At 38.0% G+C, this 26,412-nt stretch overlaps 1 protein-coding gene across 3 annotated transcripts in view; it reads left to right on the top strand.

Annotated features, from left to right (window-relative positions):
- Positions 1 to 20,442, top strand: part of znf385a (zinc finger protein 385A) — an 87,126-nt gene extending 66,684 nt beyond the window's left edge. For all 3 annotated transcript variants that reach the window (XM_084099592.1, XM_084099593.1, XM_084099594.1), the window contains 5 exons: positions 3,075 to 3,246; positions 14,208 to 14,528; positions 17,962 to 18,146; positions 18,263 to 18,355; positions 18,485 to 20,442. In XM_084099592.1, the coding sequence (XP_083955718.1) occupies positions 3,075 to 3,246; positions 14,208 to 14,528; positions 17,962 to 18,146; positions 18,263 to 18,355; positions 18,485 to 18,709 (996 nt within the window). In that variant the 3' untranslated portion in view covers positions 18,710 to 20,442. The remainder of the gene's footprint in view (positions 1 to 3,074; positions 3,247 to 14,207; positions 14,529 to 17,961; positions 18,147 to 18,262; positions 18,356 to 18,484) is intronic.
- The last annotated feature ends 5,970 nt before the right edge of the window (positions 20,443 to 26,412 follow it).

Genomic DNA, 26,412 nt, shown 5'->3' with positions numbered 1-26,412 from the left:
AGCTTAGCTACAAACTGGTTGTTAAAAATAAGTATGTTTCTAAAGGATGATAGTGTCATTTTATCAGGTTTTTTTTTTTTAAATACCAGAACTGAATGATGCTCAGTTGCATTCTCATTGATGCATTCTTTCAGCAATGCGGGCGGAACATACAGCACCATACAAAAATACTCAAGACAGAGAACTGTTCTACTATTTGGTGTCGACGCAATGGCGCTGCTGAATCTACGGCATGAAAAGGACAACATAAGCAGTCTAGTCCAATTCCCGAATCTTACGAACCTGTTCTTTTTAGTGAATCAAAATTATGCATTGCAACCAGTATAGTCTGACTCTCAAACAAATGACTTTAATGAATCGGTTCTTTTTAGTGAATCGAAAACATACAGTGTATACAGTGTAGACTGATTCCTGAATGAATGATTCTAATAAGCAGTTTCTTTTTAGAGTATCAAACGAATACAGCTTACAATTAACTGTGAGAAATGTAGTTTCTGATTGGTTGTTCATTCATTCAACAATGTGTAAAGATGCACATTATGAGTTTTGTCAGTACTGTATATATAGTCAAAGCCAATTATTTGATTTCATTTATGACACCTCTAAAAGACGGTCTGTGTAAATGCATTATTAAATAATTAATTTTTTAAAAACAATAATAAAGATAATTATTATTCAAGGATTTAAAAAAATGACAGCATTTTTATTCAATATTTAGTCCTTACTAAAAGATTTGCTAAGAGGAATTGGAACTAGAGCTGTTAAATTCTTTACTATTACCATTCCTAGTCACAGATTGTTTAAAAAAATACTTGGAATCTCCAGTATTGACTGTATTCTCTATAACTCATGGTTGTGATTACCGGCCTAGACAGTTTGAGTCTGTTGCTTGCACGTGGCAATGGCATGAACTGTGTTTCTCATTTGTTTTTGGATGCATATTCTTTCTTCTGCATTTTTTTCTTCCCTCTGTTTCAAGTCTGATCAGTTATACATACATTTTTTTGTCTGTGTGACCTCTGTCTAAAACATATGGAGCACTTGTGCTTTAGCCCCATATCCATTGAGTTCTCTGATGGTTTCCGCCAGAACCACATGGCTATCTTCTCCTCTTTCCTCCTTAATCCCAGGGATCGCTGCTCTTTTAGTACTACTTTCCCACATCCTCCTCAGTTTCCTGTGTGCTTTAGACGGGCAGCTTCTTCAAACCCCTGAAGGCTTCGATTACAGACCACCAGCTATATAAGGTTCTGTCATCACCAATTACAGCCCACAACCTGCCACAACAGTCAGGAAGGGCCAACCTAATGCCATTCCCTCAAGTGTACCCTAACGGTCTTAAAGGCCTATCCTAGCTGTCTTAATCTCTTTGTTCCCATGAGTCTCTGCTGGGGTTCCACGCCTCTTTTAATGTTGTGAGCGTCTGAGCCCTCGATGACACTCTGGTATGAGTATCTTGGTCCTGCTCCCAGTGTCTGCAGCAACGGTTGTCAACTCATTCTCAGTTTCACACAACAGCTAATCCAGCCATTTAATAATCATCATCATGTTTGTCCTTATGGGACACATTCTGAGGCCATGGCTGTTTTGGGAAGCGGCTGCTAGTTGATCTGTTTGAAGCGTGCTGCTGGGAGGCAGGACAGATATGCATTGTGCTCCCCTGTTATGAGGATGCAGACCGCAGGCGACAGCTCCAGAGTGAGCATCTCTGGAAATATCTCCTCGTGTGTTCCTGCTAGAGGTCAAGTCAGCATGATCGATGAGTGGGCTAGATTGTGCCACATCAGAGAAGTGGAATTGTTTATGCAGATTAGAGCTTTCACAGTAGTCAACTGTTTTGTGTTTCCTTTGGTTTTGCACTGTTTCTGCACTGACCGCTGCTAAATATGTCCTTTCACTTAACAATGGTCTCATTCTCTCTACTTATACAAACACAGTGTTGCCGTCGGCATTCTCACAGGTTCGCGTTTTTAAAGTTTGCGCAGAGAGAACTTAAGGGTTTTCTGCTAGAACGGTGTCGTGTTAGCGGCCCCTAAGTTAATAGCTAATGTTCGTTGCGATGGAAGTGAATCAATCAAAACTTACTTTAGCTGGACAATAACTTTATTCTAGAGCTGCTGTAAAGCCAAAACAATCTCTGTTACTTTAATTTACTATTATCACTGTAAAGCTGTTTTGAAACAATCTACAGGGTGGGCCATTTATATGGATACACCGTAATAACATGGGAATGGTTGGTGATATTAAAGTCCTGTTTGTGGCACATTAGTATATATTAGTACACACCACCCATCTTGAGGAGTTTGCCCCCTCACATATACTAATGTGCCACAAACAGGACTTTAATATCACCAACCATTCCCATGTTATTACGCTGTATCCATATAAATGGCCCACCCTGTATATTGTTAAAAGCGCTATATAAATGAAGGTGACTTGACTTGACTTGATAATGAAATCATGGAAAAAGACCTCATATTCTTTTCTAATGTTATACATTATTTTGTGTAATTTATTTTATTATAAATAATAATAAATTAAATATAATTAGTAGTGTTAATATTTAATTTAAAGTTAATATAATTAATAGTTAATATAATTTAAATAATAATAAAATTGTATTCAAATAATTAAAACAACTAAATTATTATTATTTAGTGTATATCCAGAATACATATTTTTTTGTCATTTAATGGTATACATAATTTATGTAATTTATTTGAAATAATAATTAATTATAATAATAATGTTGATAATAATATAATTTGTATTAAAAAAAGTTAAAAGAACTTAAAGTTTACATAAATGATTTTTAAGACATGTAAAAGCAGCCCATTAAGTCATTTTCACACTCACAGAAATGCATGTGGCATCAGTGTCCTGGGACTAGCATGTAGGTATAAGCCCATTTTATGACTCCTGGATGGGACATCCAGTACCAGATGTCAAATATGGCCTGTAAGCATTAAAAACTTTTTGTACTCTACCTGTTTTGTTTGTGTGCAGCTCCTTGTGAATTTTGAAAGGTGTGCTCATAGAATGTTTAAGCAGCATTACCTGTGTGTTCATTTCAGAGTCAGGCAGAAGCCCACTACAAGGGGAACCGTCATGCTAGGAGAGTCAAAGGCATCGAGACCTCAAAGAGCCGCCCACAAGAGAGTGACAAACCTCCTCCCGGGCCCGTCTCGTCCCCCTCACCTACGGGACCCTTGCCGGCTGTCTTAGACACTGAGCCCAATAAAACAGGTAAGAGCTTGAGAATAAGTGGCTTTGTACATTATAGTGATTGTAAAACAGGCACATCTGGTCTTCTGTGCTCACTCACACAGAACCTGTGGAAAGTAAAGACATTCATTTGAAGAATATAAGGTTAGGCAGTGCATTCTGCTTCAAAATTCTTAAAAGAGATAACTGGAAAGCGAGGATACACTAATTCACCCTATGAATCAAAACTAGGACACGAAGACACCGCAAATATTCAATCTGTGTGTGGTCTGACCTCACTCTTCAACAAGCAACCAATCGAACATTCCCATGAAGGTCTAGGGTCAGAAAGAGACAAAGACAACATTCCTCAGTCCCAGCACAAGATTTAAAATAGCTAGTTTATGAAATATAAGATGGTGCAATCCTTGTTGAAACATCTTGAGGAAGTCTGGGTAAAGGTCTTGAACATGGACCACCTTATTCAGAGCCTAATTTTACTAGAGTGGCGTGACTGACCATGACCACTTGATTTGCAGCTTTATTAGGAAGGCCTAGCTGATGTGTTTATAGAGCTGTGTGCAGGGTTATTAGGTATTAAAAGCTCATTTGTCTCTGCATCAGAATAAACTTTGGGATTGGGTTGGTGCAGAGGATGAGCAGTGAGTGAGAGTTTGTGAGACATAGATTGTGGATATAAAAAAGTTCAGAGGTCTGAGGATTAGTTAAGAGGGAGAAGGGAACATCACACTTGATCTTGGTTTAATGAGTGATTAAACATTGGCAGATCATAATGATGGTAAGATGAAATAAGAGCGCAGAGTTTATAAACTGCCAGAGGGTGGGTGACTCCCTCTTGTGCCTGTTATATGCCGGTTTTCTTTCCCTGTGTCTCTGTCTCCGCTCCCTGCACTTTCCATTATTGCCAGGCTCAATTTGTATCAAACCATCAGCCCCCACAACTGGTAGATGTTTTATGAGAAGCTTTAAAGTGCTTGAATAAAAAATAAAAAAAGCTGATTTTTTTTTAACAGCCTTTAAATGTAATATGGTGATTTGGTGCTCGAGAAACATTTTGTTTTATTATCAATGTTGGCAGCAGTTGTGCTGCTTATTGTTTTGGTGAAAACTTTTTCCAAGATTCTTTGATAAATAGCAAGTTCAAAAGAACAGCATTTATTTGAAATGGAAATCTTTACCTAATTGTTAAAATAATGGCATATTTTTAGTCAGGACAACTTAACATTTTAAGTGAAGTCAAGACATTCAGTAAATTAATTCAACAAACTGTTTTACGAACATCTTATTTTTAATATGACTTGCAGAATGACTGCTTTAATTCCCACCTCCCCCTCATCCTGCTCATCGTCTCTGTCACAGAGGATGGAGGAGGACAGTATAGCCGTGTCTCTCACTGAGGGATTTGCCTGTCCAGAGAAAACTGTCTACAGTCCTCAGGCCGAGAAAAAATTCCAGCGGGAGAGAGCCAAAACAAACCGGCCATGATCTAAATGTGAAACCAGATACATATGAAAGAATGCCGTTTTCCATCCAAAGCTCACTCCCGTGACCCCGACCCCTAGCGGGCTGGTGGCTCGCTTGTTTGTATATCCCGACAATCACTTTGTTTTAATGCCCATATAGTTTCACAACAGAGTCTTCATTGAGCTGCCAATCCCTTGAGTCATGACAGCTGCAGTTCCATCTGGACATTGCAATCCCAGCGTGTAGAGAAGTGTGTGTATGTGTGTGTGAGATTGTGCAGTGTAAATTTATTTAGCAAATGTTTAGAGCTCACTGAGTGTGTTTCTCTTCATCTCTGTCCCCCCCATTCCAGTCAGAGTTTACAATTATGCAGCTAGATATTGGGGATGCATCAGGGCTCGGTACTTGGGCCTAATCATTATATCTCACATGTCTACACATCAAGCTTTCTGCTCTCTCTCTGTGTGGGTTTTTATGTGAAAGCTCAAGAGGAGAATTCCCACGCTTCATGAGAAACACAATGTCGTGTTGGACCTCAGCTGCCGGAGATGTAATTTATTGATGATTTTCTTTCACACATCACTAAAGCCAGTAGAGCTTCTAAGAGGTAGAAAGACAATACTCAGGCCAATGGAGTCACCTTTTTAGTGGTTATAGAGTTTCAGCTGCCTTCTGCATTTTTCCTTGACTGTCTCCTGAACCATTGATAATTTAAAAGCATAGTTTTAAAAATTTGTATACACTGCTGTTCAAAAGTTTGGGTTCAGTGAGATTTTTTGGAGCAGCAAATAGCGTATCAGAATGATTTCTGAAGGATCATGTCACACTGAAGACTGAAGTAATGGCTGCTAAAATAATTAAGCTTTTCCATCACAGGAATAAATTACGTTTTAACATATATTAATATATATATATATATATATATATATATATATATATATATATATATATATATATATATATATATATATATATATATATATATATATATAAATTTTTTTTTTTTTTTATAATATTAATAGTATAATATACACTATTAATTCCACACCAATATAGTTTGTGCTTGGATACATTCTTAGCTCTTTTACAAGGAATTTCAGCTGTGGTTTATCTAATTATGATGTTTGCTTATTCCTTATATTTAACTTTTTACATTTCCCTTGTTAGGGACACTTTTATTCTAGTGAAGATTTGTTGTAAGGCTTGAACGCAGCTAACAGGGCCCATAATTGCATGTAGAATTGGCAGGATGTGCAGGAGGTTTGGCATTGAACCGTCTTAGCAGTCTGTTTGTCCCCAAGATCCACTTCTGCACAGTCACTCTGCTTAATGAAGCCATACGTCTCCAGCAGTCTTCTACACATCTGGAGATTGTATAGAGACAGAAGGCTGCACGACACTCGTCTGGGCCTCCATATTTCACAGCATAAGCTTGAAGTGCCATTAAATTTCCTGCTTGATATTTCTCCATCTCCAACAGCATGGTTCTGCTGAGCTACAGTGGCAGAATCTCCACTTTTACATGCAGATTCTATAGAAACAAGAGGATCGTTTGGTAAACAGGCCTGGGGCCTGTACCATGAAGCCGGATTAGGTGGCTAGCCAGCTATGTTTCAGCTTAGTTTCCGCCAACCCTGGGTTTTAGGTACTATGAAAGTAGCTCGGCTTTAATCGGTGTTCGTTGCCATGGTATTTTACGCTGCACGGCTAACCTGCTCCGGGGCAGGTTATGTTCTGGATTCAAGATCTCAGACTGAAGTTTGACCAATCAGCTGAGAGCAAAGAAACATATAGGTGACGTAACTTATTCCAAGTGTCTGTTGCAATGACTTCACCTTTTCTTCCAAATCCGGTGGACATCTCAGCGCAAATTGTTTGACGAGCACTTCGTAGAGAAAGAGTTTTTAGCTAGACAAAATCCCCTTGCCTTAACTGATAGTTACTTGTATGAAAGATACAGATTTTCCGCGGAAGGAATTTCTTATCTTTGCGAACTTCTTGAGCCTCACATAAAGAATTTAACACGTCGAATTCATGCACTTACTGTACCGCAAATTGTATTGCGTTGCGTTTTTTTTTTTGTGTGTGTGTGCAAGTGGTACATTCTTGCACGGCGGGTGACGCACAGAAGCTGGGGGAAAACATATGTTTGTCGAACCATTCGCAAGGTGGTCCTCGCTCTGCAGGAGTACATGAAAAGCTTCATTAATAATGTTCCCCGGACATTTATCGACCATGTCCATAAAAGAGGGCTTTTATAAAATTGCCGGTAAGATATATTGATAGGGTGACATCACATGAACACTTTTTTTTTCTCAAAAAGCAAATTTCACAAATGTACTATACAATATAATACATGTTAAGAATTATTTTGAATCTTTTTTATTATTCTTCTGATAATCTTATGATAGGATTCCCAAGTCATTGCAACATGTATGCAGTCTATTGCTCCAATCTCCACTGCTCTAGGGGAACATGAGGCAGATTATGTTAATAGGAAGTCCTATCACAGCCTTAATGTTCAGGTAGAGATGATGTGAATATGTGAGATGATTATTTTCTGTGAGATGAATCTTTAAATTAATAGTAACTTTAACAGATATAACAATGATCTACTAAACATTTCATCTGCAGACGACTTGTGGTCATGAACATATGATCAAGTTTGGATGCCAAATGGCCTGGCTCCAGTGCTTGTCTTACAAATTTTCCTTGAGTCTGTGTTGTGTCAGCGCTTTGAGGAAAGCAAGTTAAATTTGGTACAGTACAAAACACTTAATTTGAACTGAGATAGAAAAACCTACACAATGACCCCCTATCATGACCCTCAGACAGGGCCACAGCACCGCTTCAGTGTGGCCCTCAGTAAAACCAGAGTGAAGATAGAGATGACCTTTGGCATCCTAAAGGCACATTTCAACTGTGTTCGGCGCTTCAGAGTCACCAGAGCGGGCATCACAGATAGTGCATGTGCCATTCTGCACAATATAGCCACCAGTAGAAAGGAGCGAGAAACACCACAAAACCAGCTTCTCCCTGATGAAACTGACCCGATCACACTTGACCACTCAGCTGGTGCAGATGTAGATGCAATCACCATACAATATTACACTTAATAAAAGCACATTGAAACTGCAGATAGGTCTCAAACTGTTTTATTGGTTTTGTGGGATGGGAGGGAGAAAGAGAGCAAGAGAAAGTTGCATTAATAAATATTCATACTAAAGTGTTACTTGGTTAAATAAGATATATATATATATATATATATAGATCAGTTTTATCCAGCTGTTTGATTTTGTTTGGAGCCTCCTCAGCTCACAGTCAGCTCCTTTAGTGTGCAGTCTAGTTCAAGACTCCTTTAGTGTGCAGTCTAGTTCAAGTCTCCTTTAGTGTGCAGTCTAGTTCAAGTCTCCTTTAGTGAACAGTCTAGTTCAAGTCTCCTTTAGTGTGCAGTCTAGTTCAAGTCTCCTTTTGTACAGGGCCCTGACTGAGTCTGTTTCCACCTGAAACATAATTCCACCACAAACATGATCATTACAAGTTTTCTGGAGGCTCATCAAAATCACAAAAAGTTCCTTGACTTCCTACAAACACAGGACTGACTGTAATTTATGTCAAGGGTTTTAAATCCTTACACATTTCTTCTGAAGCCCATTGAGGTAGAGGCCTCCGTTTCTGGGGCAGGTTGTGAAAAATCCTACAAAAGAGATGTGTAAGGGCCAGTCCCTTTTTTATGCCACACATTCAAATGTTTGCCATAATAAAAAGCCCAGTGCATTCACATCAGCAACTGTCTGAGAACACACAGACAGAGTGTCTTCATCATTTGCTTCACCCTGATAAATAAAAGTAGGCCACTGTAAAGCATAACTGAAGCAGGTTATGTTTGGTGTTCTGTCTGCTGCATACTGACCTCTGTGTGGGAGACTGTGTCTGTGTGTCTGTGTGTGTGAATGTGTGCTAGCTTCAACAGGGACACTGTATTTCCCTGCAGAACATACAGTCAGCCATATTTAAAACTTAAAAAAAAAGTAGTAATGTATTGCACACTTACCAAGTGTTACTTGCTTAGAGGAGCCAGCACCAGGGTCAGATTGTACAGCACCTGTAATCACATCCATAATCGGCCGTCCCTTATTGCCTACTCAGAGCCAACTCCTCCGCCACAGTGTATTCTGGTTTTCTGAATTTAACTCTTTATTTCTGTTTGCTGCAAACAAGTGTGATAAAATGTTCACAAAAGTAATAAAAGGTTGTGGTAAATACTCTTTGAATTAACTCCTTGAAATAACCACTTTGAATTATATTTTTATATTTTGTCTTTATCTGCTGCCAAGAACATTTGGAGTTGGGGTTGCATCTAAAAATCTAAAAATCAATGAATATTAATCTTTCTTAGTAGCCTACATACATGCACATTTTTTATATATTACAAAAATAGGCTATTGGCTATATTACACATATAGGCTACACATACATATATACATACATCATTTTACATAAATATAGAACGTATTTGTTTAACTTACACATTAACCATCAGCAATCTTTCTCCAACAGTCTTCTCTTGCTTTGGCAGCAGAGACCGTATTGTTTCGAGCTTGAAATACATATTTAAATTAATCGTAATTATTAATGATTATCTCTTGCTCCTCCGCGGAAAAATATATTGCTCTAGCTTTACCCGTGATTGGTTGTTCAGTGTCGACGTCACTCTTTTATGTGCACGCGCGCGTGGAGTAATCATAGCTTAAGGATCAAAGCCTGAGTTGACAGAGAAAGTCGATGAGCTGCATCATGGTACCAATAAAGCCTGATTGCATCGGTTTGGTTTTGTCAACTCAAAACTAATCCTGTAACCCCGAGTTTGTTCAGCTACCTTCATGGTACAGGCCCCTGCTCTAAGATGCATCTGGGAAACGGCGATCTGAGCGAGGCAAATGAATGCACCCAACTCCATAATTAATAAGTCCCAAAGCTCATTCAGGCATCTTGTTTCAGGGTTCATTAATCATTAATGATGGGCAGGGTAGAGTGGGGTAAAGGCCGGCCTCTTTTCTACCTGACCCCTCGAATATCTGATCCACCTGCACGGGTCACAACCAGACCCCTCCTTCACCACGTCACACTCCATCTTCTCCGCTAGAGCTCTGTCAGTGGCTGTGAAACCAGAGCAGCATTAATAGCAGGTTTAGTTTACTGTCTGGAAACTGAGAGATTGTTCTTGTGGGTTCAGGTTCTGTATGTGGAGTCTGTAACTAAGCTATCATAATTCTACTAAATGCACAGGCATCATTTACACTTTCTGTCAAGGCCAATTTTGTCCTAATCAATAACTGGAATAACTCACAGCATGATGTGACTAATAGACAAAGCTTTTTCCAATTGTTCTGCAGGTGTTTTCAGGCTGTTGTGTGTTATAATCAAGTTACAACCCAACAGAATTTGTTTTTATTTGTTATGTTTTAAATAAACAGCTCTGACATGCTCTCCACCTCCCATTGTACCGTGCTATCAGTTATGGTAAAAAAAGAAGTTTTTTTGCTGCTATATTGTCCTTCAGCCGAATCACAGCCGTGCTGATATACAGCTATATCGCACTGCAACTCGTGTGATATTGCTCTATTTGTTTTATAAAAATGTATATTAGGGTGGATTAGAATACCGAACAGCATGTATTCAAAGCTAAACCGTTAAACCAAAAATCATGAATGGCAGATAGGTATCTTTATTCATTATTAACGTTTATTTATTTGAATAATTAAAAAACTGGCTTAAAGTATCACCATTTCCACAAAAATATTATGGAGCGGTTTTCAACATTGATATTTAATGAATGTTTCTTGAGCAGCAAATCAGTATATTAGAATGATTTCTGAATGATCATGTGATACTGAAGACTGGAGTAATGATGCTAAAAATCACAGGAAAATAATTTGTTTTAAAATGTATCAAAATTAAAAAGTTATTTGACTGTTTTACTGTATTTTTGATCAAATAAATGCAGCCTTGGTGAGCATAAATTACTTTTTTATATATAAAAAAATCTTACCATAAGTAGTGTATAACATTTATCCAAACATATGTGACATCCCAACCAGCAATGTCCCTGCCTCTTGTAATACAAAGTGATGCCCATGATTCCATGCCCACTGTTGATTTGCAACAGTTACACGTTTAAAGCAATATTAAAACAATATTTTGGGTTTCTGTTGGACCTCTGAACTTTCATGAAAATATTTACATGTGTTTTCAGCGGCTGACTCCTTCAGCCGTTGAAGGAAGGCGGGTGTTAATTTAAGCATTAAATATGAGTCCTCTGAGAGTGCATGTTGTGTAACCGCACTTTCAAATATGCAGAGCAAGAGTAAATGGAGGGCAGACGGGCGCACATTGCAGCGAACATGGAGGACAAGTCAGTGAGGGTGGTGGATGGCAGCTGTCCAGATGATGAAGAATTCTGAAATCCCCCATTACACACTCCTCCACCCCCTGAACCACAGTCCGCTAACACAAACCACATGTGCACGGCCAAACCCACATTTTTCATCACACACGCAGTGTGTGTGTTTGTGAGAGGGTGGGGGCCTGTAAGGGAATGGGGTGTGTTGTAGAAAAGGAGCAGTGGGAATATGAGCTCAGAGTTATAAGTTCAGGCTTTTCAGAACCACACCTGCACTGAGTTCAAGCCACATGGTTCGACCCATCCATTCTGATGCTGTAATAGCTATCGCACGAAGTGTTGATCTATATTTGGTGTTTTTTTTGAAGGGTCATGGGGTTTGCTGTAACATCCTGCATCTTCCAAAAGAGCAGTATGTCATCAACCCGTGCTTTGATCCAGATGATCTTTATGAGGCTCTGACAGGAGCTCAAGCCCAAAAGAAATACAGCACAGACTCTCATCTGCTCCGCAAACAGAGAGAAACACAGAGAGAAATCTTCCTGGAAACTTCCGATGTAGAGAGAGAGCGAGAGAGAGAGAACAGTTTCCTGTTAAATGAGGGATCTGGTTGCCTCTAACCAGCTCTTATACACCTGCCATTCAGGATTTGCCTCGACAGCAAAGGCTGTTGAACTTCAAATGTCATGGTGAATAAAACCTGAACAGTGTGTTTCTTAAGGAGACACTGAGTTCGAATGACTAAGAGTTTATGTAAGACGTGGCCAAATGTTTGTAAAATGACAAAAACATACATAGGCTAATCTTTGTAAGGAAATAGTGAAGTCACTAGGGATGGGAATTGATAAGAATTTAACGATTCCGATTCCATTATCGATATTGCTTATCGATCCGATTCCTTATCGATTCTCTTATCGATTCTTATTGGGTGAGGGAATAAGTACAAATTTGTTTGTATTAACTCGCTTTAATATCTGATCAGAAGACACAGCACAGAGTATACACAAATTATGTGTAGCAACCTCAGAACAAACCTAAAAGTAGGTGAGCTACTTCTCAAAGTAAAGTCCAGGGACCTAATAGCCTAGGGCAGTGTTTCTCAACCAGTATGCCATGGCACACTAGATTATCAAGATTATCAAGAAGAGTGCCTTAGGATTAGGAAATTGACAATTTTCACATTCATTGGTCCGGACAAAAAAATAAATAAAACTGCCATTTATGTGCCATAAAAACTAAAAACACAGACTGAAAACAGTTTAGGAAGAGCTTGTGTCTTTTGGAATATTAACAGTGCTCATTTGGATTAGGCTATTGAGTTACTAAAACAATCTTTGTCAAATAATACACGGGTTTTCTTCACATTTTGAACGTTTTTGTTTCTATTTGTTTAATTTCAAGATCTGATGTGACTTATCCATTGTTGTTTTTACAGCTACAAAGCTGGGAGCACTAAATGATATTCAGTCACTTTATACACGCTTTTAACATTAAATAAAGCACAAAAATAGTACCTGATATTATCATAGCCACACTTTGAGATTGTTGTTCCAGCGCGACGTCGCAGTAAAATAGGATTCGTTTCAAATAGAATCGTCGCGTGTCGCGGCTGGTTAAACTTTGATTAACATGGAAAATTATACTTTTTATCGCGTGTCGCGCCGTCGCGTCGCATGTAGTTAGGACGCGGTCAGAGCGCTTCTGCCTCGATGCCATGTTTGCTCATAGTGTTTGCTACGTTCTGAACCAAAACAACGCAGCACGTGTGTGACGTCGTGTCACATTTGAACGAGCGGAACCGATAAGCGGAATCGTTAAGCAGGCATAGGCTACTAACGGTTCCAAGAAATCGATTCACTGGGCACCGGTTCTGAAGAATAACCGGTTCTCGGTTCCCATCCCTAGAAGTCACTGCTTAGCCTACTTTTCCCCCTCCCAAGAGATTCTTTCTAAAGGCTGTATGTTTGCACTTTAGTTGTCTCATATAATGGTTTAAGATAGCTCACTTTGTAACTTTTTGAACTGTGTAACTCCCTGCTCCCATTTAGGGTGTTTTTAATATGTACCCAATGTACGGTGAATGACAAAGCTATTGCACGTGTTTTTACCTGTAGGGTAACTGATGCTAACAATGTCAGGTAAAGGGTTTGATTTTCAGTGACACATGGACCGAAGAGTGCATTGAGCACTAGGAATAAGAGCTCAGAGTTATAAGTTCAGGCTTTTCAGAACCACTCCTGCACTGAGTACGAGCCACATGGTTCGGCCTGTCCATTCTGATGCTGTATTAGCAATTGCACGATCAATATTTGCTGTTTTTTTGACGGGTCATGGGGTTTGCCCCAGGTTGTTTGTGATTTAAAAATATCTGACGGATACATTTATTCCGCAATTGATCAAAAGTGACAGTACAGTACATTTATAATGTTACAAAATATTTTTATTTAAAATAAATGCTGTTAAACTGTCTGACTCAAAAAATCCTGAAAAATAAATATTAAAGAATATTAAGCAGCACAAATGCATTCAACATTGATAAGAAATATTATTTTTGAAAACATTTTAAATTGTAATAGCCTATTTCAAAATTGTACTGTAGTTTTGATCAGTAACAAACATTTTAAAGATAGTTTAAATGTAATGTTTTCCTTTGTCATACATAATAGCCTTATATGAGGCAGTTATTATGAGTTTTGCTTGCTCTTCTTACTTAGTCTCTAAGTAAGACTGCTATTTCACATCCTGAATACTTTAAACGGGATGGTTACATATTTCTCAGCATCTCCCATTTTACTTTAGAAATTAAACTAAACAATATGTGATGCCTCGTAAAAAAATACAAACATATGTAAATAATTTTATGAAGCCATTTTTTTGCAAACTTGTTTTTATGTGGTGTCTAACGGCTGGGGTTGCACACTTTAAGATGAGGTATTTGAAGTACGCCTTGTTTGAGGTTTACAGAAAAAAAAAAACACATTTCTGAGGCATGAACTGAAAGCTCTTGAATTCTTGCGTAGCAGCGTTGTTATTTTCAAAGATGAAACAGCAGAGCCCATTAACTTCCAGAAATACTCCATTTAAATGTCATTTTGTTGTTTGCTTTGCTTTGCAGATGAGACGCGGCCAGCGCCACAGTTAAACGGACCCGCGGTGGCCCCGGGGCCCGTGACCATTTCTGCTCCCCCTACCCCAGAATCCCCCGGTCCTTCTGCATGTCCCCTTCTGTCCACCCCCACTAACCCTCAACCACCCCCAGCCACCTCCTCATCCCCCGGCTGTGGCTCTTCAAACCCAGAGCAGGCTGGCACTGGGGCCCCATCAGTCACTCCCAGCAACCCTGAGACCGAAGAGGACAAAGCCAAGAAGCTGCTTTACTGCTCACTGTGCAAAGTGGCCGTCAATTCGCTCTCCCAGTTAGAGGCCCACAATAAAGGTGAACATTCATTTAGCGACAGCTCATCTTGACTCAATAACTTATCCTTCTGACTGATTACACAACACATTATTGGAATAAAGAGTCTCCAATGGGTGCTTAGAGGTGGATAGATTGTACATAATTTTCTTGTTCGGGGGATTCACTAGTCTGTATACCCGTGACTTTGTACTATTATAATTGTAAAACTCAAAAGTCATTGTGAGACTCCATATATCATATGCTGCAACAATATGATGCTGCAATCCCTTTTCATGACAGAAAAACATAAAAAGCAAATGCAAAGGTGTACTACAGTGTTTCTCTGATTTGTTAATGTTACTTTTATGGGCCAAAATTTACATTTTGGCAGTGGCAGGTGCATTGAGAAGATTTACCAGTCATAAACATTTTCCATTTTATATTCCATTATATATAAATCTTCCTGTCACCAAGCAATATATATAATTGCTTGCCATATTTTTTATTTTCATGGCTTAATGCAATATACTCAAGCGCTTTGAGTACCCAGAGAAGCGCTAGATAAATATAACAAATTATTATTATTATTAAGAAGCATTCCATATAGAAATGTAATATTCGTTATTCCACAAAACATGCATAGTAGATACATTTCCGATGGTAGAAGATGCGAAAGTTATGACTGATCCTTTTATTTATTATTTAAATCGCATAGAGTTAGACTATTTTTCAACTGGATTAAAACCATGTATTATGTTGCAGCTCCTAATACATTTGCTGACAAACTGTGAAATAACGTATACTTAACGTTAAGGATTTATATAGTCCTCCTTACTTAAATTTTGCACTTGGCAAATGTTACATTCTGACCTTCTGGTTACCTTTCACAATACTTGCACAAATTACTTCAGAAGAGTCTGCAAGATTTATCTTGTTCTGTGAGCAGCAGAAATATGCTTTGCATAGCTCAAGGCAGCTCACAGAGGAACACTAGCAATTAAAACAGGAGTCTTTAGAAGCTTTCACTCGTTCATGATTTATACACAACTTTCCAGCGCCACTTGTCCTCTTGGTTTTCCCCCAAAGGTGTGCACAAAAACAAATGGAGTAGATCAGTTTTTCAGTTGCAGTGCAGCTTGTAGTATTTAGGGAGTGTTTGATTTCTCATAGTACTGTATATCGAATGCCTGAGCAGATCTCATTCTGTTCTATTATTCAGTTTGTGTCAACACAAACAACCCTGTTTGAAGAGACCAAGGTGGATGTTGAGGAGACTCTGCTGCAGAGGCACACGCAACTCTATTTATTATTGATCTCCTCTTTTATTTATCAGGAAAAACTGCAGTCATAGTTTCAGTATGTTTAGGAATTTCTCACGTTGAGCTTGTTGATTAAATAGTCTGTTTTTCCCCAGGCCAAAAAAAAGAATTATGCTTTTACATAAAGTATTTGACAATTGTTTATGTGGACTGAAAATTAAACATTCACACTTTGATACATGGAAGCCACATGGAAGTCGTTCCTCTTGGATCACGACTATGTTTTAAAAGTAAACATTACAAGTTGTGAGTGATATCAGGGCGCTGTTGCCGATGGAAGCGTGAATTTATAATCATGGCCTGGGTTAAGGAAAGCTATCTGGAATCAATACAGTCCATTCCCTAAATTAAACTCCTAATCACAGCCAAAAATCAAATCATATGTTGTGCAGACAGCCACAGATAAAAGTCAGGAGAGGAAGGGAGAGTTTTATCTGTTTGTTTCTCAGACGGCATTTACATATGACCGTTACACAGTGAAACTAGCCACACTCATTTAGTGTAAATAGTGCATTTCTGAACAGCACAAAGGTCATTTGTGCTAGATACTTGCCTTGTCTACTCAAACCCAAAGTTAAGGGGAACTTTTGGTCAAAGGGAGAACATTAAAATGACTGCTTTTGATTTGGCAAGAGAATGTGTCGACATTCCCAATGTTTCAGAACAAAACAAAGACATTAGTTCTTAGGAACCCAAGCATGTGGACATCACGTGTTTTGTGTGTGTGTGTGTGTGTGTGTTTTTATCCATATAGCTTAGCTGTGTTTTCACTGACATTGTGAGGCCAGGAACATGACGGCGAAACATTTAAGGAGAACCATGTGTTGCATGGCTCAAAATACAGGAAATGGAAAATTGATGAGCTTCGTTGTAATGAGGACAGCCAAATTGAACAGATCTCGAAGACTTGAAGAATTCAGTTTTGCAACAACGTTTTGAAATTGAAAGCCAAGCAATATATTTTGATTTATGAACAGCCCTGTACAATAATGTAACCTGAATGAAATTCAAAAACGATATGATTTACAAATGCAAAACATTCCAATAAAAGAATGGTGTGACTGCTTATTAGACATGTGGACAGGAGGAATAAGAATCATCCCTGGCATGAGTCAAGGATAATTCAAAGTGGAAGATTCAAGAGCCCTCTAGTGGTCGCGACTGGATATTACAGTTCATATTATCTTTATAGATAAATACATTTAATCTATTTATTTATCTTTTATTATTTCATAATATTCTCATTTTATTCTATTTTATATTATTATTGTTGTTGTTGCATTATTTCTTATTTATTATATTATTATTATAATTTTATTTTATGTATTTATTAATTATTTCTGTCACACTTTAGATTAGGGTCCAATTCTCACTATTAAATATAACTCCTAATTACTGCTTATTATTAATGGTTAGGTTAATTTAGGTATTGTGTAGGATTGGATGTAGAATATGGTCATGCAGAATAACGCATTAATATGTGATTTGTAAGTACTCATAAACAGCCAATATCATAGTAATATGCATGCTAATAACCAACTAGTTAATAGTGAGAACTGGAGCCTAAACTAGAGTGTTCACATTAATTTATTTATTTATTTATCTGTTCAAAAGTTTGGGGTCTTTTATACTTTATTTCGCAAGGATGCATTAAATCTTAAAAAGTGATTTTTTTTTTCTTCTTTTTTTAAATAAAAGCTGATCTTTTGAACTTTCTTTTCATCAAAGAATCCTGAAAAATCTGTCACAATTTACAAAAAAAATATTAAGCAGCAGAACTGTTTTCAACATTGATAATAATAAGAAAAAATTGTTTCTTGAGCAGCAAATCAGCATATTAGAATGATTTCTGAAGGATCATGTGACACTGAAGACTGGAGTAATAATGCTGAAAATTCAGCTTTGTATCACAGGAATAAATTACATTTGAAAATATTAAAATACAAAAGTGTTATTTTAAATTGTAATAATATTTCACAATATTATTGTATTTTTTATCAAATAAATGCAGCCTTGGTCAGCATAAGAGACATTAATATAAATCTTGCCAAGCCCAAACTTTTGAGCCATAGATTAAATGCATGTTTAGCCTACAGTATGCGCATGTGTTTTCATTTATAAAAACCACCTTTGTTTTTCTCTGTGCTCCTCAGGCACTAAACACAAAACCATTCTGGAAGCCCGCAGCGGACTGGGCCCCATTAAGGCATACCCTCGTTTGGGTCCGAAGCCCAGCGGGGAGCAGGGAGGCGGGGCCTCAGACCCCAATACTCAGGAACGCACCTTCCACTGTGAGATCTGCAATGTGCGGGTCAACTCAGAACTACAGCTCAAACAGGTGAGCGATCTTCATATATCATGAAATAACATTAGTCTGTGTCCTTTGATATGCTCACCATGTTGTTTATACTAAATCAAATTTTCATCTACGGACTATGTTTGGTTTGTCTGCAGCACATATCAAGTCGACGGCACCGGGACGGAGTGGCAGGAAAGCCAAACCCCCTCCTGAGCCGACACAAGAAGCACAGGGGAGCTGACCTTGCGGTAAGTGGTAACCAAACCTGATACAATCCTAATTTAAATGTGCTAACATGCACTGAAAGTTATATTTGATAATTGGATGTCAAATTACAGTATGATATCGCTGAGTCATAACGTTTTTATCTTATATAGGATCTCACCAAAGCATTAGGCGCCGGCCTCCTGCCGAGTCCTCTGGCCGTTGCTGCGGCAATGGCAGCGGCCGCCTCCTCCAATCAGCTGGCTCTCCGCGCAGCAGCCCCCACCCATCCGCATCATCACCTGCTGCAGGGTCCGCCCCTCAGTCACGCCATCTTGAGACCAGCTCCGGGGCCCATACGCACCTCACACGGTCCGATCCTGTTCTCGCCGTACTGACTCCGCCCTCACCCCCCTTAGCCAATCACAGCCAGTCCGGAGCCTCACCTCCAAAAGCACACTGTGAAGACGAAAAAAATAGTGAAACATCACAGAAATGACTAGAATCGGCTCATCAACAACAACGGTAATCATCAAACCAAGCAGAAGGGGGCGCAAAGTGGGAGCAATCACGAAGGAGGGTGCAACTGGCGTTCCAACTCTCTTTTCACCACCCTTAACTGCCTCCTCCATCTCCGTTCGTTTGGTTTGAGTGATTTATTCGTTGGTGGATGAATGGACAAATGCAGGGATTGTTGGAATAGAGCAATATTGTATGTATCCGACATCCTTGTTCCTTCCCTCTATTTATACTCATACTGTGAGGTAGCAGAAGTCACATCGTAGCCAGACATGCTGGAATGAGTTAGGCAACTATCTAGAGACCCCAAAACACACAACCCAACACACAGAGACTACAGTTAAATGTTTCTGTTGTTCTGAATAAATGCACCTTGAGAAACATACAAAAACCAAGTTACATCAGTACGCTTCTCGTAGTATTCGCTGTATTCAACTTGTCCTGTCTGGCTTTGGCATCTTTGCAAGAGAAAAACGCCACAATCTCAGTAGCAGACTCACAGCAGGGGATTGTGGGGAAGGTCTAAGGATGCTCGACTCTTTCCGAATGCTGGTTCGAAACAGGCGTTAGAAGCTCAGCGTCGTCGACTTCATAGTCGCATCTCTCTAGGGAAACAGAGAGATGCAGAAGAGATACTCGAGATCTCTTTTATGTCGCTTTTACATCCGTTAGCTCTAGGAGCGGTTGACTGAAAAACCCCAGACCTCTGTCTTAGATCTTAGAAAATCAGTAGATGTCTATTTATTCTATTGCGTAGCGTAGCGTAGTTTAGTTCAGAACATCCAAGCTGTTTGACTTAGGAAAAATATTCAGAAGTGAAATGTGTGCGTAGAGAATGATGTAACTGCTGGTAGATGCTGAATAAAGATGGACGGGTACTTTGATTCTCAGAGAAAGGCAGCAAATCTAAGCACACACTTGGACTAACAGTACAGGCTCCTCTGTTCATTTTGTCTCTGTATGTTCGGTGGACATTATGCAACCCCTAGCAATACGCCCCCCTTCTGCGTTCAGTCTCACGAGACAGCCTGCATCCCGGCAAAGACTGACACCGCAGGTCAGCCACTCCAGTGGAAACCCAAGAGAGTCTTGAAAAATGAACCGAGTGAAGACGCAGAGAGGTCACTAAGGACACGACTGTGCAATCTCTCCTTTTTTTGGTATGAACTTCCTGTCTTGAATCTAAAGCCATGCAATGCATATGATTTTTTTTTTATTATTATGATCAATTAATTGTTTTGATGTTGTTTTTTTTGGGTTCGTTTTCATAGTACACTGTTACGTTGAACAAATATTGTTGTGGAAATTCTGGGGGAGGAAAAATCATTGAACAAAAGAAAAAAACGAGAATATTTTTCTACGGAAGATTGAAAACCTGCACTTGGATGGGATCGTAATGCGGCTTAGAAAGCGTATTTGGAGGTGAAGTACGAATGCAGATAAACATCAAACTACGGGCCTGTCGTGTTGGTGGAACTACGCGGCAGTCTTCCATTGATAAGCAAAGTGTGACAATGTCTTACTGTTGTTTGGATATTGCAATGCAATAATCAATTGAATTATGTCATTTGTTGTAGAAGATCCTTTATAAATGGTTCTGTACGGCTGCTAATAGGCCTCCATGTTCTTCCACAGAGATAAATTAGCCTTTTCAGTACAAATGCTAGGAGTTTAAAAGCAAGAAATGGGCACCCAGAGGGACGGGTCCTTCATATTAAAGGGTCTTTTCTCATCTCTGAGTGGGGGGACAGGGTATATCTGAACGCAAACAATGTGTAGTCAGCCATAGCCTTTGCGTATGTAGCTTAGTTCGACTTTTTGTTTCTTCGTGGCATTGTTTGCATTGTGTGGAAAGCGTCATGATAATGCCATTACTTCATGCTAACTGTGGTTAGCGTCCACCATTGTGCTTTGATGAAACTTTACCTCTGTTTCTCATTAGTTACCGAGGCACTAGTATATGGAGTAGTTTCATGTCAGTGTGTATCGTGTAATGTCGTGTGCATACGGATAGAATCCGGTTCTGGAAAACTTTCAATGGGCAGAATCTGCCTTAAAGGGATAGTTCACTAAAAGATTAAACTTATTTTGTCATTTACTCACCCTTCTTGTAATTTCAAACCCATATGCTGTTATTTTTTTTAGAGGAAAACAGAAGGAGATATGTATGAAGTATCACAGTACAACAACAGTTTATAGCGACTTCATGTCAAAAACATAAAGTGTTCAAAAATAGTCTATGACTCTGGTATGGAGTCTTTTGTCGTGATAAATACAATAACCGTCTTGTGGCAAATTTGCCATTCTGACATTGAGATTCACGCCACCTACTGTCAGAGAGTAATTTTGCATTCTAAATCAGCATGTCTACCTTTTTTTGTTCAGACCAATTACAGTATAGACTTAATATTCCACATAAGGTCTATACTGTATATAATTGGTGCGCCAGAAAAACACGCGCGCAGCCATCTTTAAAATTTTGTGTTTGAACTTCTGTATAGATCTGTATATTAGATCTGTATATTTCTATGGTATCGCTGTCAAAGAGTAATTAGCTGGTTAAGTGGATTTACTTATTGTAGAGTTAACGAAAGTTATCATGAGCGCTGTAATATTTGAAGCGAATGTCATAACAAATGTCAGTAAACCGGGACGATTTTAAAACGAGCGGATCATTCATAAATCCGTAAGATCTTACCTTCATGCTGTGGAAATACAAAACGTAAGACAGAACACAAGCGCAATGCTAAAAGGGGGCGGAGCTACATACGGTCTATAACATACATAACTTATTAGGCTATACATTATTACATTATTTAAACAGTAAAGATGTTTGAATCGTAGTGTTTACAGTAGCCTACAGACCATTGACATTGGTGTTATTTCAAAGCAACATTGCTACCTAAACAAAAATGTACTTCTATTCTAATTTTAGAATTTTCCAAAACTATATCAATTGCAGATTCCAAGAATTTTGACCATAGTGATGATATATATATAGTGTTCTATGGGACAACAGCTTGTGGGTTTGGACCAACATGAGGGTGATTAAATAACAACAGTGTTTTAATTTTGGGGTGACCTATTCCTTTAAACTGCACATCTACAATCAGCTGTTTCTATCCCAGACTTAATTATTAAAACAATCAGTGGACGGAGTATTCGGCTGATTTCAGATGAGCATTTTGTGGTAACACTATGCGCACTAACACATGCTGTAGTTTGAAACCAGGTGTCCAGTGCCCCATTGAAACCATGTGAGGTGATAAAGCCGTCACAGCTAACACACTCCACAGGCTTGAGACTCATAGTCCCATCCGTCAACACTGTAAAGACCATGTTCATCCTGTAGTCAGAACTGTCATCACTGTACAGAATTGTCTTTGGTAGATTTATTCAACCTTTCAGGGCAGGTGTAATGTTAGTTGGTGAAGTCTATTTTAGCCTTAGCCTTATTCCACCCCAGGCCTCTCCAGGAGCAGACGCGGACGGAGAAGCTTCGGTCAAACCTCGTCTTGCCAATAAAGTTATTTTTGAATTAAATTGTCAGATGGGAAAACAGTGTGTGTGATGGAACGTAGCAATATTCAACTCATACTGGCTACTCTTGTTTATTGCAATAAGGAAATCAACCAATAGATGCATATGTGAGTAAAATAATATAGATGTAATTTAAATCAAACACAGAAAATTATGGAAATACTTGGTATCAGAGAAACTTGGAGTTACCACAGGGGGAAAAAAAAAGAATGAGAAAAAAAATCAATGTCTATAAATCAATAAAGAATATTAAAACTCATGTCTCATGCTTCTTTTTTCAGTTTCTTTAAATGAGATGTTCTAATTATAGTCTAAGGTTAAAAGTTCCCGATCAAATGATTTAAAACATCGAGGCACACACTGTAAAAAAAAGGTTGTTTTTATAGAAAACATTGGCTTGTAATTATTCTGTAAAATATATAGTAAATGCAGAACAACCTGTGCAGTTTAAAACTGTAATTTAGCCTACATAAAATTACATTTTAAACTTGTAAATCCATCAGCGCTTTTCTGCAGAATTAGCAAGGCCACACTGCTACTAAAATCTACAAAAGGTTTGTACCTTTAACATATACTGACCACCACCATAACACTGAAAGAGAACGAAGAAAAATCCACATGATGAATGAAATTTCATCACAAATAGACTTTTTTTCACAAGCAGAGTTAAAATCAATATAGCCTATAGAAGATGCACAAAGTCATACACACATAAAAACACCTAACAGTCATAAACACCTAACACACAACACTACAATAATGCAGTAAACATTAATAAAAACATAAGTTGTAACATAAAACCCTGACATATAACTAATAACAAAAACTAACGAGAAACAATTATATAGTTAGTTTAGTTTATTTCGGTCAACTTCAAAACAAAAAAAACAAAAAAAGAAAGAAAGAAAGAAAAACAATTTACAAGCAAACACAGAAACGAAAATTAAATTAAAGTGTAAACAATATTTTTTAAAGAAAAAAAAGTTGCTTGACCGAAAAGGTGTCAGATGAAGCTTATGCTTATTGCGCCGATCCTTTTTACATTTCATTTATTTTACACTGCAACACCAAAACACCAAAGTCATCTTGCGTACATAAAGAATGACTAAAAGAAAAATAAGCTAAATTCATTCAGCTTTGTAATGTAATATATATATATATATATATATATATATATATATATATATATATATATATATAGGCTATATATATATATATATACAATTTCTTTAAGCTACCTATGGATTTACATGTTTTCAGTTCATCATCGAGACTATCCTTTTTATGTAAGATGAAATATCAAATATTAAGTGTCCCACAGGGAATGTCAGTGGACGGGTTTTCACTGTAAATTATAAGATGACGTTCTTTTTCAGTTCCAATTATTTATTTATTTTACTGTAAAAATAAAATAAATGAAAGACTAAATTCATTAGCCTACAGTTTTAAGGAAACTTACCGTTAACCAACTAACAGGTTTTTACTTACAGCATTTGTAGTCTTTTACAGCGCAAAAACTGTAAAAAAGTAAACCTCGCGTTTTGTTTGTTCTTTCAAGAGAACATTGCACAGGAAGTGACTATATTTAAGCAGCTTGTGTGTAAATTCTTTTTGGGTCACTAGATGGCGCTGTAGGACTGATATGCTCACAGTGCATAAAGCGAACGCGGACTAGTGCGCTGAGGATTTTGTACAGTAGCTGCTGCTGTGAGGAATTAAAACTATTTTTAATTATGTTAATAGCGTATAAATACATGCTTTATATAAACTAGCGCCCTCTGTGATGTGTGTTCATGTTTTGGTTGTAAATTCAGTGCAAAATTGTTTATTTTGAAGTAGGTATGTCACAAAAAATATGGGGCATGATGTGTCTGTCTGAACTTTATATTTACCCCTCACCTCATTTGTAGTTTTGTGAACACATTTCAATCCATAGTGTGTTGATGTTGATGCAAAATCCTTTTGCCTTTATAGATTTGAATTTTGATCTCCGACCTTGCAGGTTACTGTTTTTATTAGAAACATCACTCAAAATGATTAATTCATGGAATTCCCCAGTCCATATGATATATAATACTGGGTGTAGAAATACTTTGTGTTATTAGGAGTTGTCACAGTGAGACTAGCTACATTAATATAAATTTCCCCATATAAAATAGAGACCTAAAATGAATGTCATCTGCTGTGTGGTGTGTAGCAGTGATAATGTTTTTATTAATGTCCATCAATCAACATTCCAATAAACTGTGAAGACTTCTAATCCAATGGCATGTATTTCAGGGCTGTATGCGCTAACCAAGCAACTGCCATTTAATGGCATTGCTAACAGAGAACCCTCTCCAGATATTGGCAATAGTCATGCTGTATGTTAATGAATTTACATCAGCAATCCAAGGGTTTGGGAGCAAGATTTTCTGCAACATATAGTTGCAATAAATGGTCTTTTTGGACTGAAGGAAGGTTATGTTATTCATGATATGCACCCTTTTAAAGTTTGTTCCCTAAAGTTTTAGATCAGCATCATCCAAACTCAAGGAAAGTGCAGTTCTGCACTGAAATCCGAGCATTATTAGAGCTATAATCGTCTCCATAACACTTGAGAGCGGGACGGAGCACAGCTGAAGTACACATTCTGGGGTAGAGAGGATGGGTGATGGAAGAAGAGACAGGAGAGCTGTGGCAGACACACATCTCATAAGGACACAGTGTCAGAGTTTGAAAGGTTCACGCGTCGCACTCTGCAAATGGAGAACTCCATTAGCTAAAATATGTGCCTGTGCTTTTATCAGAGTTTAGCACTAACCTAACAGATCTGTGGGGATAATTGCACAGCAAATAACACATACACCGAACAACAGGAAATCATTAAAGGTGAAAGACATGCAGAGAAGACAGAAAGAAAAGGGAGTAGGGTGATTAATGCACTGTTATATACTTGATACCTCGAAATATTATAATACTGACAACAATAACAACGGGGGAAAAAACCCATAGAGCTGAACTTGATGAGTTCTTTGTGAACGCCTTGAGATTATTCACGAACATAAGGAATAATGAGAATTAAAATTCTTCCTTTTAAACATTTAATTATAGTTTATGTTCTCAAATCATTGCACATTCAGTAATAACCAGGAAATTGAGCCCTCATAGTGTGGCATTGTAAAAAGCTTCATTTGATTTTATGTCTTACTGTGGTCCACTGTGGCCCTTAATTAAATTTAAAGCCCATCAATTTACATGCATATTTATATTGCGATTGAAATAAAAAACGATTTCGAAAGAAGTATCGCATGCTCGCCAAGGATGGATTTGATCAATTCCAGTTAAAACTTTAATTTAGTAAAATATTATTACAATTTAAAATAACTGTTTTCTATTTAAATATATTTTAAAATGTTTTTTTCCCAGTGCGGGCAAAAAATGTCAGCAGCCATTACTTCAGTCTTTCTTATCAATTTCAACATTTTCTTCTGTGTTACTGTTACAAAAGATTTCTATTTCACATAAATGCTGTTCTTTTGAACGTTCTATTCATCAAAGAATCTAAAAAACAAGTGGTTTCCACAACATTAAACAGCAAAAACTGTATACAAAATTGCTAATAATAATTGTTAATAACCATTATTAATAATTGAGTACCAATAAAAATTGATAACAACACCAAATCAGCACACTTTCTGAAGACTGGAGTAATGGCTGCTGGAAATTTTTGCCATCAGAGGAATAAAAATACATTCAAATAGAAAACAGTTATTTTTACTTTGTGCGCAAAAGCTTCTTGTATTATTTGTGTAGTTCACAATGCTCTCTAACCGCATAAATAACATATTGATTTCCCCACCCCCTTCACCCGCATCTCTCATCATTCCCATAGAGATGTGCTTCCCTCTGCCATGATGCTCCAGTTGCTTGCCTCTGTGTGAGAGAGCACGGCTTTATGAACCCCATCCGCATCCCAGCAGTGGCTTCACACATGTAGTGTGAATGCTGGAGGCAAAACTTCTCTAAAGCTTTCAACCTCTCTGTGTGACACCCATCTCAG

Source organism: Abramis brama (assembly GCF_963993115.1).
Source record: "Abramis brama genome assembly, chromosome: 22".
Lineage (NCBI taxonomy): Eukaryota > Metazoa > Chordata > Actinopteri > Cypriniformes > Leuciscidae > Abramis > Abramis brama.
The sequence above is the reverse complement of the archived record's forward strand: the minus strand, read 5'-3'. Positions and strand labels throughout refer to the sequence as shown.